This window comes from Aythya marila (genome assembly GCF_965140915.1).
Source record: "Aythya marila genome assembly, chromosome: 3".
Taxonomy (NCBI): domain Eukaryota; kingdom Metazoa; phylum Chordata; class Aves; order Anseriformes; family Anatidae; genus Aythya; species Aythya marila.
Window position 1 is genome coordinate 59,582,460 of NC_139044.1, and position 18,576 is coordinate 59,601,035.

The window sequence follows — 18,576 nt, forward strand, 5'->3', positions numbered from 1 at the left end:
AGTGCAAGGAAACGAGTGTTTCAAAACATTTAGGTCTCATTTCCACGATGACATAAAACTTGGGCACTGCTCAGACTGCTAGCACGTAGCCTCATGCTAGCGAGCTGCTGTAGCTGGTCTGCGGCATAGACAGCGTGATGGTTCCCGTGCTCTCATGGGCTGCTGAGGTGGGATGCTGCTGTGTTAAGCAATGAATGGCCAAGCCACATCAGAGCAGACAAGGTTATTGTCTTTAATAGCTTTTACCCCTCCAGGAAGGAAAAACTTCAGCAGACCACAAATAATTGCGCCATGACATTTAAAACTTAGCTAAGGCCTATACCTCGTTAAAGGGAAAAAAATTTGCAATTGGTCATTCTGACATCAGTTGCTGGATCAGGCATGCACAAATCCACCAAATCTGGCAATTTAACTTTTTTTTTTTTTTTTTTTTTTTTTTTTGGAGGCCTTCATTATTTTTAATCCCAAGCACTGCTGTGATAGAAGTTGCAGTCACTTAGTAGGGCCACAGTTCAGTCATTCACAGTGCTCCTTACAGTCAGGAAACTCAGCTATTGTTTAATAGCCGACAGAAATACAACCCACTGGTTGTCCTCTCACACAGCATGTAGCAGAGCAAAGCATAGAAAAAGGAAACATGGGGGTTTGCCCAACAGGGGACCAGCTCCTTCACTGTTACATCCTTGTTTTGAGGATATACGTCGTGCTGCATTAAGGCCTTGAAGTGACACTTCTCAGCAGAAAAGTACTGGACTAACTTAGCTACCTAATAGCTAGATGATGAGCAAAAAAAGAAACCAAGTTTATTGTAAATGAAGGAACACAGGTTGCTGAAAATGCGATGATCCTTAAACACAGCCTCCAACCACAGGCACAGTCTGAATCCAAGAGCCAGCCACTGTAAATGAAGAGTGTCCCTAGCATGGATGGTGGTTAAGCTTATGGCTGCTGTGATCTGAGTGACTTTTCACTATGACAAAAGCAATCTGTGCCAGCTCTATTCTGGTGTCAGCACTGTTCAGAATTGCAAAGTTAGTGTACAGCTATTTACTGTTTGCCACGTATCTGACAAGCGAGTAGCATGCTAGAACCTGTTCTGCCTCCTAGGTCTCCCAACTTTTTAATGAAAACAAAGTTCCTATTATTTTTGCAACAATGTACTACGTGAAACACTAAAATCAAGAGAATGACAATTTTGGATGGAAATAATTACAAAAAAAAAATGTAATTGCTTTCCATTCTTCAGACATTCTTCTGCAACAGAGGTACTTTCAAATTTTTGTAAAAACACTGATGATTCACCTTCTTTGTGTCTATGTTAAAAACAACTATACATTCACATTTGACTTCTAAAATTGGACACAAGAGTACAGTTTGAAGTCTCCTACAATAAGCACTTGTTTCTTTGGGAATAATCAGAAGTCAGCCTTGGGTATTTCTCTTAGAATTAAGATTAGATTAAGCAGCTACAAAGTCACTTCTGTAACTCAAGAGAAGAAATTAAATGGAAGTTTATACTAATAAAGCCCAAAGGCTTACCATACTGCTGGATAAAGTTAAAAAAACACCTCAAGCCTATCTAGTTTAATTATTGCTTGTTTTTAAGTTTAACTCTATAGAACCGGGCCATCGTTCTAAATTCTATGAATTTATCATCTTGGTGTAGATCAGCTCAGTTAAATTACTTACCTGAAATCCCATTAAAACACCTACATGCAAGCAACAGCTCCAATGGTAGAAATGCTAAGGCATAGCATGTTTCTTGAAATCCCAACCCCCAAGAAATGTATCACTATGTGTATCAGCCAAAAAGAGTCCCTTAGTTCGACTTTCTCTTCTTTACCAATCGCAGCAAGATTTCTAATTGAGAAAGAAGGCAAGATGACAAAAAAATGATGACATTCAAAAACTTTTATACTGTACAGTGTCACAGTAGTTACTGAAGCTGAAACCAGCACAGTGGTTTCCTTTGGAGCCAAGACTGTTCTTTGTCAAGAATTCATGTTGTCCTGCGTTCTGTGAAGTGGTTATTTGACATTGCCTCTGCTCTTTAAGCTAAACCTGCTGCCAACAAGCCTCAACTGAGAAAACACTACAGTCCCAGAAACCTTTCCTACTTCTTCAGTGCATATTAACTCCTCATTCTCAACAATCTGATCCCCTTCTTCCAAATATAGTCTAGAAAAAAATGTTTAACACCAAATTATGAAACAAAAGCATATTGTGCAAAAACTTGAGTCCTATGGAACAGCCATTTTCTTGTCTGCAACTCTCACATTTTCTCTGTAACACGCTCTTACACCAATAGCTGCTATTGCAAACTCTGCTCTTCTGATATTTTGTAATACAATAAAAGCTCAGAGAATTAGAATGAGCGCTACACCACTACCTTTGGGAGACCACACTTTCCAGCAGTACTGAATATTTGCATTAGATGCCTTGAATTCAATGAGAGCGTACAGGGAATGACTTGAAAGAAAGCATGACAAAATTTTTTGTTATGAAGTAAGAGTAAAGTCAAAGTGATTTTAAGCAAATCACTTTTTTATCTGGTGCAATATTGCTCTTGTTCATGTACAAAATTTCATCTGTCTCCATAACGTTCAACAGATCTTTTGCAAATAAAACAAGTAAAAAATGCCACAATAGAACTTGTTGTTGATTAAATTTACCTTTTAAAATTTCTTAATTTATTGAAGTTTGTGTTTAAAACTACAGAAAAAACTATCAAGCACTATTTGCAATACTTACTAAGCATGGAAATGGCATTCTGACCTAGCAAGCTTAGCCTCAATTGTTTAAATCAGAAGTATAACTGCTCCCTGTATCTGTATGTTTAGCTTCTTTGAACAGTCCTGTCTAGATTTCCTAATTTATCATCACACTAGCTATAAAGTCAAGCCTTATTTAACACATACCCTACACTCACGATGAATTAAAAATAACAACAAAATCACATCTCCCACCTCTTACCACATTCCACCTCAGTTTTCATTCCTGCACCAAAGTGTACCTGTCTATAGCTTCTTTTGAAGCTGCTTCTTTTGAAGGCATCTAGGACAAAATCAAAGTGATGCAAGTTCTTGTTTTCAGAGATGAGCAAACAGGAGCTGTCTGCTCACATGGTGGTAATCGCAGGTGTGATCAAACAGCACAGCTGCAGGTTGATTAATTCAGGTGGAAGCTTGTTGCAAATGCACAGTGAATGGTCTACTCTATGATTCCCCCTTTAATTTTATTTTGGATTTTTTGCAAACAGGTCACTCAGATGTCTTTAGGATAGAGGCTGACAGCATTTGAAGGTGGTGCAATTACTGTGATAGTACTTGGCAGCTGAATCCGACATTGGGATCACATCCATTATTCCCCAAGTATATCATTTTTTAAATGGCCATCTTATGACAATCAGCCTATGCTGGCATTTTAGCTAAGAGCAACATGTGAGCAGCTGGTTCCCATTTTGAAATCTGATTTGGAAAATATACCAAACCAGCTGCACTCAGTTCTCTTATCCTGAAAATGCTGTTCTTTAAAAATATTTTCCATATATAATTTACAGCTTCTGTACTTTTCTGGCAAAGAAAAGAAAACAAACCCTAACACTGTGTAGTCTGGCTTACGTTGAAAAATCGTTTTTGTTTAAACAATTTTAAAATCATTAACAAATTTAATAGAACACTTCTTTGTAGCTGCTGTGACATTCTTAAATTGGCTGGTATAAATGTGAAGGATCAATGATTTAATTAGCTTTTTTTTTTTTTTTTTTTTTTTTTAGTATAATCCTGTGGAGTGACTGCAGTCAGACAGCTGAAGATATGTAGTTTTCCAGAAGTCACACATATGCTCAGATCATAATCAATTTTTCAGAAGAGAAGATTAATCAAAGCCTTTTTAATAAAAATTCAATACTGTAAAAAGATCTCTAAATGTCTGGACTATTATTTCCAGCCACAAAAATGGACTCCATAGGTCTTTAGTTGACTCCATGGCAGACAAATGCAAAACCTCTAACAAGATGGGCTTTCTATTAAAATAAGCTAAAAAACAAACAAACAAACAACAACAACAAAAAACAATTATAATGTTGCATGACAAAAATATATGTAAACAACTGGACTTAAAAATATCGCTAAACTAGGATAGTTTCATAGTTTGGTAAAATGTGTGAGATATGAGATTACTGTGAGAATTGTAGGATTTCACAGACTTGCACCACAAATGTTGTCTGTCCTTAAGTACAGAACTATAAACCCAGATAACAAATAGGAAAAAATATGCTGGCTAAACACACTCAAAACTTGTACAGAACCTGAAGTTAATAGAAATTTGATTATATGTAGCAGTTGATCACTTATTAAAAGAGTATTTTTCCTGATTTTTTCTTAATATGCTTTCAGATTTGTAGACTCTCCTGATATCAACAACTGTCATTACAACCTTTCAGTTTAACTAACAGGCACTAATAAGCAGGCTCCTATCCATATGTTTTTAAAAGGCAAAATAACTCCTGGGTGTGTTTTCTGGACCAGAGGTCTATCCTGAGCAGGAGCAGTGATGCCAAGTGTCTATGACATTAAGGTCTTTAAAATAAAGAGAAACAAAAAGAAGTAATTGACTTTTAATAGTACAAATTAATTACAAAGCAATTATAATAAAATTTATACTATCATTTAAGTAAGTATTTTTAAAAAGAGTATCTTCTGGAAAAAAGGCTTAGCTAGTTCTAGTAGTGTATTTACGTTTAACTCCATTTTTTATTAAAAATCTGCATAGTTCATTTTCATCTAACCCTGCCAGCACTCTCCTTCCAGTAGCCATTTAGGCTTGATATAAAGCAGCAACTAGATGAATTAACTTTGATGTTAAAATCCACCAAATTCTGAAATAAAGTTAGCCAATTAAGTGATACTTCTGTTGCAGTTTCCAAAGTGTAATGTTTGAAACAGATAACTTTCTGGTTTTGTACTAAGCTAAATCCCATTTTTAGAAGGAGAAGTATCAAAGTAACGCTGTGCCGGAGATAAAATTGTAAAGAATTTCCTCCTGCATGAGCCAATGCAGGGACAGCAGTAGAAATTCTCACCCCTAATTATTCAAACCTTAGAAAAATCTAAATGAGTAAGGGACTAGAAGGAAAAAAAAATCTGAATTATAGAAACCCTAGTACGTTTTTCAAAACATTTTTCTTTTTTTCTCTAATGTACACCCCCAGTTATACAAAGATAACCTACCAGTTAACTCTTATCTGCTTCTTGGGACACAATCAGCAACTCTGCAATTCCAGTAATCCAGTTATTCATACACATTCCTCTAAAATTACAAAGAACTTTTGTAATTAGGTAATTAAACGCATGAGCTAAACATATTCCATCATTTATTCAGGCTTTGTTAGCACTGGCACCACCGTGGGCGTCAATGAAGTGTCAGTTAACTGCACTTACATATGGTAGTGGGTCTGAAGTGTCCTATTTCATTTTTTAGCCATTTCCAGGCTAATATTTTTTACAGTGGAGTATAAACACTAGTGATTGCTAATGCAGAAATAAGATGTGCATCTGGAATTTCCAAAAAGTGTCAAAAATACAGCAGACACTAAATACTGTCTCATTACCTCTACGTTAAATAAAAAGACAATGAAACAGAAAAATAAATAAATTGTACTATCTTGCAGCTCAAAGCAGCAATCTATCTGCCTTCTTTTTAGCAAGCTCTCAGTATGCCTTGTTGGCAGGAAAGCAGTGTAGAGAGACTGCGGAATTAGGAGAGAGGTAGCTCTAAGCATTCAAAACAAGCCACGTGCAAAATCTGCACGCAACCCCTAACTTTAGCAAAACTATAACCAAATGTTTGTTAGGTATAGTTGTATAGGTGGAAGGCTACCCCAAAGGATAGTTAGGGTTCTCCTCTATTTGCCAATAGTCCTGTCATGCAACAGTAGGAAGGTTACTCAGAGCCAGTGTTTGAAAGCCTTCAGGCACCTAGAGATAGAATAGATGTCAGGGCTTGATACAGATGTCTAAAGACAGTGCAGTCTGAGACACGCTTGGGTATCCACAGCACCTGCACAGAGTTGGCAGATGTGACTGAGAGCGTGTGGGACAACTAAAGTACCTGGACCAGTAGCTGGATGCCTGAAAGGATACAACACTGGACACTTATGTTTAGGCAACTGGATTGTGCCCAAGACGACATCTAATTCCAATTTTGTCATCTAATGCTCCAGTTCCCACCTATAAAAGGGAAAAAGTATTACTCTGCAACAGTTTTAAAGGCAGTGTGACTATAAGAAGGCCAGAACGCAAAGTGGTTAGGCAGATTTGATGGCGGCCATACTGGAGATATTTATAAGATTGAAAAAAAGTCTGTAAGCAGGATGTTCTTAATATAGAAAAGACTTAATTTAAGGTACTCTACGTTATTTTTAAAAGGATCATACATACGGATACTGACAATGTATTCAACTCAACGATTCATTTCTGACATGCTTTCCGATCCTAGTCCCAAATCCCTGGCAGACAGTTCTTATCATAGGATTTGCACAGCTGAAAGACTGATATGGCCATAATCTCAGGAAGGTTAAATACTTCTATTTTACAAGTGCCATATCATTTGCAAGCTTCAGTCAGTTATGTTGCTATGGAAGTTACTGCTGCAGGTTCTAGGATGCAAAGGGTGCACTGAAGTTTGCACTGCAATTTCTGCCAGTGGCAAAACAAGTTAGTAATATTCAAATGATGAATGTGATTATGCCAGTGATATCTATTATTGGAGTATTATTTGCAGGCAATTGGGCAGCAGCAATGTTTACAGACCTTGGTAGACATAAAAAGAAGGAATTATTCTTCAAATATAAGCCACAATGGCATTGCTCCAGACAATGACTGACACTTAGGTGTTAAATACCACCGAAGTCATAGGGAAGTTCTTAGATGTTGTGGATCTGGTTAAGCCATGTGCCCTCCTGAGAAATGGATTAATTATCACAGAATCACAGAATCACAGAATTTCAAGGTTGGAAGAGACCTCAAGATCATCGAGTCCAACCTCTGACCTAACACTAACAAGTCCTCCACTAAACCATATCACTAAGTTCTACATCTAAACATCTTTTAAAGACCTCCACGGATGGTGACTGATTATGATTTAGTTATGATTAACTAAAAAGCCATGGTCCCACCAGGCCTGAAACAGCATCTCTTCTGTACCCTCTGTATGTTCGTAAATGTATTGTATTCCACATTTCATCTGAGAAATGCAGTTTACTTTAAATGGAGAACTGGTCAACACACTGACATTAACCTCACTTTGCAGAAACTGCACTGCCTTAATCATTTTTCTATCATGAAGCACAATGGAGAAAAATACCTGCAGTTTCAGGAGAAAGGGCAGGTATTTCCAATTTGCAATTTCCAAGCTTTCTTCTTATCCCTGTGATATATAAATCTGCCTGTTACTGTCAATGAGTAACTCTGAAAGTTGTACTTGGGCAAACTACAAGTACTAGTACTACCTGATCTACGTCATTGACCCAAGGTGGTTAACAAGTCCTATGTTAACCATGGTCCTCTGTGGGTCCAGGCCCTCTCATGAAGGGCAGCACTGGGTTGGTCAGCGTAGAACATCCAATTCAGTCCAAGATGAAACTTTGACCTCAGCAGCATCTTCTGCCTCCTGCCCTCCCACAGCAGGGCATTATTTTACCAGCAAACCTCACGCTACCGAAGTCTTGCTGCTGTTTGCATCCTGCAGGCCCAGCTGGTGAGCTGCAGAGGCAATTCACTGCAGTACATCAGGAAATTTAGGTGGAAGCAAGGGCAGTTGAAATGGAATATGCTGAATAAATCATGCAGTGTCATGGTCTAGCAGCGCTATAGGGCCAGGGAGGGATGAAGTCCTGAAGTACCTAATCCCATTAGCCAGACTGACAGTGAAAGAAGGTTCTCTTAAGAGTTGAAATCTAGATAGAAATAATTCTTAGCATTTAGTAGGAGAGAGACAGTGATGGGATAAGAGGGACAGATATCTCATTACATTCTGATGTGAATTTAAGTCAAAAACTTGATATTTAACTTCAGTAGAGTTTCCAAAGGGGGAAAAACTGAAAAAGGAAACTGCTGCTTCTGACAGCCTGGAAAACTCCTATACTTCTGTAACAACAATATAAACTGTGTTAAAATATTACATTTGCACAAATCATTCAAATAAATCAACATTCACCCCATTTACCATACAGTTGCACCAGCTAACTTCTACTTGAGAATCCTGGACACCATTTTCTACAGCTATAAAAGGGGAAGGAACGTAATTGAGATTACCCAGGCCTTTTCCACTTTAAAAATCTCTTCTTAAAATAGTTTGGAGAAGAAAAGCCTGAGAACAGTGTGTTCTTCTCTTGTTGGGTTTTGTTTGACTGCAGTGAGTCTGGGACATAGCTGAGCATTATTAGAACATGGATATATCCCATTGTGAGCTCAAAAATCAGTTTGGGTACAAGAGGCATATTAAATATACTAAAAATACTCCCCTGCTCTATCTTGTCCCACAAAAAAAAAAAAAAAGAAAAAACAAAAAAAAAAAGAAAAAACAATATCCTTCCCCCCTGAACAGTCTGACAATCTTACTGTTTTATTTTTTTTTAAGGGATGAGCAATGAATGAGGTTTTATTTCTTCAAGACTCCTCTGCTGATCTTTGCTAAGAATTTCTCTGTGGTCTAGCATTATAAACAATAAATAATAACACTCTTTCTACAAATAAACTTGATGTGAGTAGAGTCTGTCTATCCTGCTATGATTTCACTTCACTGACAGATTCATTTTTCCTTATGCCACTTACTGGGTTTGAAAAGGTTGTAAAGCATATATTTGTGTCATTTCCAGCAATCAGATACAATTTAGTTCGCAGTAAAAAATCACAAAATGAATATGTAGAAGTCTTTACAGCTGTCAAAAGTTACCAATGACAAAATCCCCAAGAGATTGTACGCCAGAGGCACAGTTGTCAATGCAATCTCTGCTCCTTGGCTCTTGCCTGTTCTGCAAACTGAGTAAAGCAAGGTTCTAGGAAAAGCTTAGTAAAAGGTCATGCCTCAAAAGAAGGAATAGTACATACACAAGGAATAGCACTGGTTTACGATTTAGATTTCCTATCTTTTCCAAGCTGGATTTTAGAACTGGAATAGGATTCATTAGCATAGTTCTACTTTAATTTCAATTTATTTAAAGGCCAAAAAAAAAAACCTGGAAAAAAAAAAAAAAGTAATACTTGCACGTGCAAATCTCCCTGAGCTTCCATTGCCAAGGGCTTGAAGCTTGGGCATTAGGCAGTACTGTACAGACTTATCTCTTGTGAGCAACTAACCAGATTATTTGGCAGCAAAACGCATTGCAGGAGACCTAGAAAGACTTTATAATTGTGTTAGAGGAGATTCAGATTAACTCTACACATGAAATGAAAAACCTAATCTGATTTAGCCTTCATTTTGCCATGGGGTGACCCTTAAGGAAACAAAATGGCTATCAAGGCCTTTGCAGCTCCACAGTAAGGCAGCGCATCCTGCTTCTCACTGCTGTTTTGACTGTCACCTAAACCCTGACTATGGAATATTTATATTTATTTTTTACTGCTCTGGCAAGCCGTCAACATTTTTTAAGAGCATGCAGGAGAAAGGAAATGATGAGTCAGAACAGTTTATATCGCTGTGAAAGCTGATTGTGGTTTTTGGTGACAAGGCCGAGGCCCTTCCCTTGCCAAGGACATTGATGGAAGAGGACTCAACTTCTGCACAAAATACTGGTGTTTGGGAAATGATGACTGTTTCTCTAGTGACAAGAGAGAGAGAGGATCTTATTTTTAGCAGAGACACATTGTTATTGGCTATTTATAGAACAGAGCCAAACAAAAGTCTTAATTGAGCTCAGCTCCATTATGTTAAGCTATAAAAGTGACAGGCCCGGAGATACAACAGAAACAAAAGCTACTGAGAAGGATGGATAGAAAACATCATTTTGGAAGTAACATATACACATTTTCCTAGTTAGCTGAGGCAGTAATCAATCCAGCAACACCTGCGATCTGCTTTCAGGTTCCAGTTCATGAAAGCACAAATGAGTTTTAAAGAAAAATGAGAAGGTGGATAACCTAGTAAGTATCACAAATCAAATATTTTCACATTTCTAAGTCCAGAAAGAAGAAAAAGGACAAGATTTCATGGTTGGTTTTGGCATTAGAGAAGGCGGGACAAAACCTTGTGATGTAGATTACAGTGTAAGAGAGAATGGGTTTAAAGTGGGATTTTAGAAGGAGGAAGCAGAATTCAGATGTCCTGCTGTGAAAGGTCAGAGCGGGTTGGTCCTGTCCCTGAGTGTCAGCCAACTATCACCCAGCAATCCAGCCTGGGAAACTGTCCCACCAAAAGAACTAGCAGGAAAGAAAGGGAAGATGGCTACAAGGCAGCAAACAACAAAAAGAATTGACTGTCTACATTCTTTTTGTGTTGGATTGTTTGTAAGGATATTCATACTGGAGGGGGGGGGGGGGGGGGGGGGGGGGCGGGGGGGAGCACTAATTAATCTGTTCCCCATTGCTCAATGGGATATGCAGAAGTAGAGGCCTCCTACCCGGCCTTCTTTTCCAATCCCAGAGTCCCCTGGATTTGACAATAGAAGAAACAGTAAATGAACATCTCATCTCAAAATAAAAAACAAACAAACAAACAAACAAAAACCAACAAAGTGGAGGCAAGTTGTTTCTCTTTTTCTCTGACATAGGCAAACCCAGTTGTCTCCAAACAGTGGACCTCAGCAAGCACCACTGCTTGGGGAAGGGTTCAGGGCTCCTTAACAAACTTCCTAGCAGTGGCATCATCTATTGAGAATTTAAATGTTGCAAGTGATAACAACTACAAATCATGATTAATCACAAAAAAAAATAAGATTTTCCTCAGGCAAACCAGTGCAGGTGCTACAACTAGGAGGGCTACAAAGATGGTGAAGTATCTAGAGCATAGGCAATTTCAGGAAGAACACAAACACGTCAATGACTGGAAATGAAATGGAAGATATGTTCAAAGAGCAATTTTAACTGCGGTCAAGGCAGTGATAGGGTTCTGCTTAAGCATCTACCTTTCTCCTATCCTGCTGTCCACGGTGATCTTCACAAGGACAGTAATGTTTACAGAATTGTGGAAAGAAAAGGTAGCCATGAACTTGAAACATTGACTCAATGAGCCTGAGTCCCACAGAAGAACAAAATCTCAGAAAAAAAAAAAAAAAAAGACAGATCTTCACCAAGTCTGCCATAGGAGGGAGTTGTTGCAGCAGTATTTCCTTCTGTGCTCTCTGAACGTCACTTTCACTTGAACTATATGGGAACATAGAGGCACAATGCAAGTCTTGGTCTTGCACCACCACAATTCACAAGAGGACAGAGGCACCGATGTCCTTGTACTCACAATCCGTGCCTGAATATATTGTCAGAAGCACTGTGTGGTCCAACCACCTCCTTCATGATGCACAGTTCTAATTACCTTTTATGTTGATGTCTTGCCAGTACATTCTCTTGCCAGAAGTAAGGTCTGTTTAGAATTAATTATTTACAAATTGAATTATATTCCAATGTAATCTACCAAACGAAAACATTAAAATATTTGTGTATTTTTCTCTTGTTGATTTATAACTCTTACAGTTGTTTTCAAAGTTAGATAAACCTTACTTACCATAAAAGACTGTTTTAAAGTAACACATGATGTGAAATGAAACACCGCTACCATCTGTGAATAATGTAATCAGGCAAATGAGGAATAATGACTACATCATGGTAATTTAGGACAGAACATACTGAATTACAATTGTCATCAGCTTGATTTATAGATCACAAGCTTAATAAAAGCACAGCATATAAAAGGCATGGAGAAGGGTTTAATTAAAATCCAACTATGCAATGGAACAGATATGACCCACGATATTAGTTTTCAAGGATCCACTATTATTGCACCTTGAAGTGAAACTGAAAACCGTCACCATCACATGCATACAAAAAGATAATTTCAGCGATATTTCAGTATGCATCACAAATCCAAAGGTTTTAGCTTATAATAGAATAAAGAGTTCTATGCAACTCTTTGGGGTTGTGGTAGCTCTGAAAGGAAACAACCTACCAGGATTACATGATAGTACTTTCTATTTCCTTAAAGTTTCTTGTCTGTTCACAGGCCAGAGGTACAAGTCAGTATTGTCCCTCCCAGTAGTGGACATTTCCCTCCCCATTGCACAGTGGCTTCCATTGGGCATGATCTGTAGCAGAAAGCAAGCTGCTAGAATGCTATTCTTCCCTACTCTGGCTTTTTTTTTTCAGAGGAGTTCAAGATAGAGTTATCTTTACCAGATGTGTGAAAAGGAAGTCTCCTTCAGAAAAAGGGAAAAATTTTCCAGAGCCTTTAAATCCACTTTTTGCATCAGACGAGGAAAGTCCCTGTTATTAAAAAGGTGCTTTTGTCCTCTCCCCTCATTTCTTGTTCCATCTCTAGTCTACATATTTTCCTCTCAAGTGTTTCCATAATCCCTTCACTGTTGCATATGAATACCTCTTAGCCATTGATATATTTCTCTTTGCATCATTGCAGGCAAGTAGGGAAGAAATAGAAAGTGGAATAAAAAGATTGAGTTATTTCTTCTGGTTATACAGGAAGTCTTGGTGCATCAACCCCAGCTACCAAAGTACTGTTTAGAAAACCTTCCTCTCATTTATTTATTAATTTTTTTTTTGCAAACACAAATATTTAAGAACAACTTGTCATTTGGAAAAATTCACTTCTGTATAAAATGTTTTATCACACATTTCTCCATAGGGTAGAACATAACAAACATTTCTGAATAGGTTTTACAGTTTGATTTACATTATTCAGTGATGAAAATATCTGTCTGTTTTTTCTCATGTTATAAAACATTCCTTCCATTTAGAATATTGTTATTCCCCTAAATTACTGCACCAACACAAAAGCAAGAAACACCTGGTAACATCCTCAGACATTCTAGCACCTGCCCACAGAAAGGGCAGCTGCTGGCACTAGTAATAAATAAGCAGACAGATACAGATATAGGTAAATAAATAAAAGCTGTTCACTGGCTTTAAGCCAGCAGAAATCCAGATACTTTCCATATGTTTCTGCCTTCTCACATCTGGGAAAAAACACATTGTACTAGTTTCATTCTGCCACGATAATACACTGGATACTGTACCAAAATCTTTTAGCAATGGATGTTTTAAGTCTTGTTTGATTTTTAATGCTGACTCTTTCATAAATAATTTTGATTCATAAGAAGAGTTTTTTGGAGGTGAATAGCAGTGAAGGCAAGAAGGGGAAAGTATCATAGTTCATGAAATTATACCTTCATATGACATGCTTCTTTATAAACTACTTTATTATGTACCATAACATTTTCTCTATAAATGATGCTGCACCATCTTATAAAAATGCAGATTTTCAAGGTTTAACAACCAATCCAGGTGATACACATGTCTAGGAAAATTCCCCTGGAAGCCAGTAAGAAGCCTGTATAAAATGCACTGTCTTATTACAAAGATGTAACAACTTTGCGCTTTGTAATGTTCATGGTTATGTCTGTCTTAGAGGTGAATACTCTGAAAACATGACGGTTGCCCCAGAACTTCTTCCATCCTCTGAATTGATTAGGCAATATCAAATAAGAAAGCCCGTTCTGGAGTACCATGGCAATAACTGCAAATAAATAAGGCTAACCTAAAATGTAACAGACCAAACATGACTTGTAAAGAAAATACTCCTCTGTGAAACAGCCAGCAAAAGGCTAAGGAAAGTGAAAAGAAGAAAAACCTCAGAGAAACTTTCACAAGGAAAAGATAAGCAGCATTCAGGCAAAGTATACAATTACCTAAATCACTGCAAGATAGTGCAATATCACTGCAAAATCACTGCAATAGCTGGCAAGAGAAAATAATGCATAATAAATCAAATCACAGCCTGCACCTTTAACAGTCAGACCCATCATACCAGAACCAACTGGAAACACTGAGTTTCCTAGTGACAAACCAAGTAGAAATTTTCATTTAGGAGCATATGAAATCGAACAAATTTCATAGGAAATTTGAACAAATGGACTTGATTTTGTCTTAGCTGCATCACTTTTCCCTTCATCTTATCAAAAGAGTATCATAATCAATTTGGATGTTGTACTACAGCCAAAACAACTTACAAGTAAAACATACAAAGTTTGAATTATAAATGCTCCACTTCAAACATAAAATAAAGGACACCACTGTAGACCACGACAGATTTAGTTGAGAACAAAGTGATCTTTCAGAAGGTCAAGCTAACATAAATTGCTAAAAATTACTCAAAATAATAGTTTCAAAGATGTTTAAGTAAAAAGAACAAGTCAACCAGACCTTCAGACATTACTGAGATAATACTATGCTTGACCCTGATGATTTCCTTCAGTGTATGATTTAGATGATTTAAAATGAACTATGTTTGATTTTAAAAACAAAGGGTGAGTTAGGAAATGCTTTAAGATAGAAATTCTCAAAACTCGGTCCACAGAGAAATTTGTAATGGTCCAAACCTTCCATGAAGGAGGTGGAAATACACCGTTTTTATCTGAAAGAGAATACTCAAAAGAGGAGCAGATGCATTACAGGGCAGAGCCAAACCAGCAAACCATAGATCAAGAGCAAGGGATTCTTAGCCAACTGAGGGTGATGGGGAAGAGTACAGTAATATGTGGAGGAATCTGTGCTTCAAGCATGGGAATTAATACTCCCCACTTGCCCAAGTTTCTTTTACACAGGAACTAGGGCAAGAAGAACAGAGGTTGTGCGTATCCAGAGAAGGTCCCAGCATGGAGTCAAAACATTGAAGGGGCATAAGTTGAAATCAAGGACCCGGAAGGTATTTCCAGGTCCCACACCTCAGTCCTGGCTTTAGAGTTCACTTCAGACACAGATAGAGATCATGTTTTGTTAAGGATCCTGCTACTTAGGCTATTTTAGGTATGCAGGTCTAGAACTCCAAATACTTTAATGAACAAGGAAAATGTGAGCAAATATGTTATTTGACATGAAATGTAATATTTTATGCATCATGTTCTAATAATAAATTTAACTACTTTCTGTACAGGAGAAAAAGAGGCAAGAAAAAGAGATGATTTAGCATAGGTTTTTACCATGGCATTTAAAACCAAAATACTAGAAGCTTAGTCCTGTTTCAGTTTGGATCAGGGCACAAGCAGGGGTTGGTCATCTTATTTATTTATTTATTTATTTTTAATTAGGGAGAGGGAGAGTCAGTACAGAGAGAATGTAACCCTAAAACCTAGGGAAAAAGAACATGAAGACTTAACCACAACTGCAAGCAGGCAGCAGAAACAGCCTTTGCCAGGTACGATTGCTTCTTTCAGACTGCTGGCATCTCACACACAAAGTTGGGGATACAGAGAAAAATATGCAGGCACTGCACTGGGCATAGAAAATTATTAGGTAAATACAGTCCAAATCTCATAAAATAGTTTGAAAAACTAGTTCACTCATCTCAAGATGAATTTTACCACCCATGCAGAGAATTCATAAAAATGCAATATTTAAGGCAAGTTAGAGACAGCTTATAAAATACAATGCTCAAAATAAAAAGATCAGGAACCTAGCAACTCTGTTGTCATCGTTCTTTCTTCCTTTCATAGTTAAGGACATTTATTTCTCCCAAGATGAAGTTCACAGTGGAATTCTCCAAAGAATAACACAAATATATCACATACCTTGAAGTCACAGCTTCCATGAATTCATCAAGGAGATCATCATAGGCTTGACCTCTGATTCTCTTGTGTCTCAGCCCAATATACAAAGGATCTTTCAGCAGTGCCTGTTAAAAAAATGTTTGAACTACTAGATGAACAAGTTACACTAGTACATTCTACATTAATAAGAAGGGGGACAACAATACAGTGTTTGAAGATTAACCCAAGCATATGAAGTACATATCCATTTATCCACCTCTATATAAAGACTGAAGAACTGCAACAAAGAGATTAAAGAAACAGCCTTTTGTATCAAGGAAAATGGATACTCTAGTATCAAAGGAAGGGTATTGTTTCCAAGTGAAAAAGTAAAAGTTTAATCTAGAAAGTCAGGTTTCAAAAGTATCTTTTAAAAAGCTTTAGTTAGTTCTTTTCTCTTTTTCCATTACATCCTGACAGCACTCTGACATTAAAAAAGCTGTATTCTTTACTTTTATCTTCATGTTTCACAAATGCCTTCCAAAGAACACTTTGTCCATCATTTCAGCTGTGTTGACAAGCTGATATTCAGATAATGTGCTGCTTTCTAAAATTCAATATGCGAAAACATAAACAAGTCATTGATCTTATCCTTACAGCTTTCTAAAGTATCAGTTTTGACTATAGCATTCTTCATTTCAGTTATACATGTCCATCATTTGCATACGGTTCTGAATTTTTCTATGCTTAAAACTTGCAGTTTTTCTTCTTTGACGACTCTGATCCAAACTTTGCTCCAGGACCACAAAAACACCAAGCCCATTTTACTCCATGTCTTCACTACTGGACAGTTTTATCTTGGCTTGATTTGTTTCCATGTAAAAATTTAGAAACTTACTAAATGCATTCAAAGTGTTCTGCAATTCCTTCTGACAATTTACTCCAGCAGTTCCCCGGCTCAACACATTCAGTGGCTCTCCCAGGATCACACACCCAAAGACACTCTCTGCTATTACATTTTACAGACCTCTAAAAATGAATAAGATAATTTATCTGTTGTATCTAGTATATAATCCTTCCACATGTGGCCAAACAGCTTGCAGAATCAGCCAGTAGCTTGACTAAGCACTTGTCATCTGAAAACAATTTCCAAACCCAACACTGCTGCAGAAACCTGTACACCAACTTCAATTAAGAAGACATCATAAAGAAAACTACAGACCGCCTCTCATTGCAGGACAGCCTTCAGTGAGCAACACAAAGTTGTATTGGGTTTACATGGTGAGGTTTTGGTAGTGGGGGGGGGGGTGCAGGGGTGGCCTCTGCGAGAAGCACCCAGCAGCTGCTCCATGTCAGAGCAGAGCCAGCTCCAAAAGGGACCTGCTGCTGGCCAGAGCTGGGCCAGGGAGAGACGCTGGGTGGGCCTCTGGGAGAGCAGATTGAAGGAAGGGAGAAAAAAACAGCTGGGCAACAGCAGCTGGGAGAGAGGGGAGTGAGAAACAGCCTGGCAGACACCAAGGTCGGTGAAGAATTAGGGGCAGGAGGTTCTCCAGGCCCTGGAGCAGCAGTTCCCCTGTGGTCTGTGGAGAGGCCCCTGGTGGAGCAGGCTGTCCCCCTGCAGCCCATGGGTCCCACATGGAGCAGATCTCCACGCTGCAGCCCCCCCATGGGTGGAGGAGCCCCCGGGGGAGCAGGTGGATGTGGCCTGGAGGAGGCTGCAGCCCATGGAGAGCCCCCGCAGGAGCAGGCCCTGGGCCGGAGCTGCAGCCCCTGGAGAGGAGCCCCCGCAGGAGCAGGGGGTCTGGGGGGAGCTGCCGCCCAGCCGTGGGGGCCCCGTGCTGGAGCAGTTTGCTCCTGGGGGATGGACCCCGTGGGATGGAGCCGTGTGGGAGCAGTGCTTGAGGAGCGGCTGCCTGTGGGCAGCCCACGCAGGCTCAGTTCGAGAAGGATGGCATCCTGTGGAGAGGATGAAGCATCAGGGACTGACCGTAGCCCCCTTTCCCTGTTCCCCTGTACTGCTCAAGGGAGGAGGTGGAAGAGGGTGGATGGGGGGGAAGGTGGTTTTAGTTTGCTTTTAGTTTCTCACTGTCCTAGCCGGCTAGTGCCAGTCAATAAATTGTGTTTGTCTCCCTATGTTGAGTCTCTTTTGCCTGTGATGATAATCAGTGAGTGATCTGCCTGTCCTTATCTCAACCCATGGGGTCTTTTCATCATACTTTCTCCCCCTTTTCCTTTGAGGAGGGGGAGTAAAAGAGTGGCTACTATGGAATTTAGCTGTTCAGCAGGGCAAAACCACCACAGAATATTTTAGAGAAGCGCCTAAATTCTTTTTACAGTTCTTTTATGTAGTAGATCTGAAAAACCCTTGGGTCACAAACCTCAGCTGAAGACTGATAAGTAACAAACTACTGTGCTGGTCTACAGATAGTGATATTTGTTTCTGCCTCACTTTTCTTTCCACTTCAATAAAAAACATAAAAGATATCACTTACAATGTTAAAAAAAAAAAGATTAAAATATGTTTTTTTTTTTTTTTTAAAGTTGCTGAACACATCACCATTTCAAAACAATTTCTAATGCATTACTTATAGACTTTCAGAAGATATACATCATTAGCTCAACTGATTAAACTGAAGAACACATAAAGGTTAGAACTAAAATGAATTTGTAAGTGAAGGTAATATCACTATATATTCATAATTATTTTCATTCTTTCCTTCACCAATTCTATGTAGCATTCATGTTTGAAGAGCATATTCTTTGGCTAAAATAATTTTACCTCTTTTTTTACACTATTCTAGGCGTTCTAGCAGTAAAACCAAAATCACAAT

The 18,576-nt window shown here is 38.4% G+C and overlaps 1 protein-coding gene across 1 annotated transcript in view; it reads right to left on the bottom strand.

The window, feature by feature from the left end:
- Positions 1–18,576, bottom strand: part of ME1 (malic enzyme 1) — a 174,100-nt gene that overhangs the window by 55,326 nt on the left and 100,198 nt on the right. Inside the window, exon 6 of the mRNA XM_082755588.1 lies at positions 15,788–15,891. Coding sequence (XP_082611714.1) covers positions 15,788–15,891 — 104 coding nt within the window. The remainder of the gene's footprint in view (positions 1–15,787; positions 15,892–18,576) is intronic.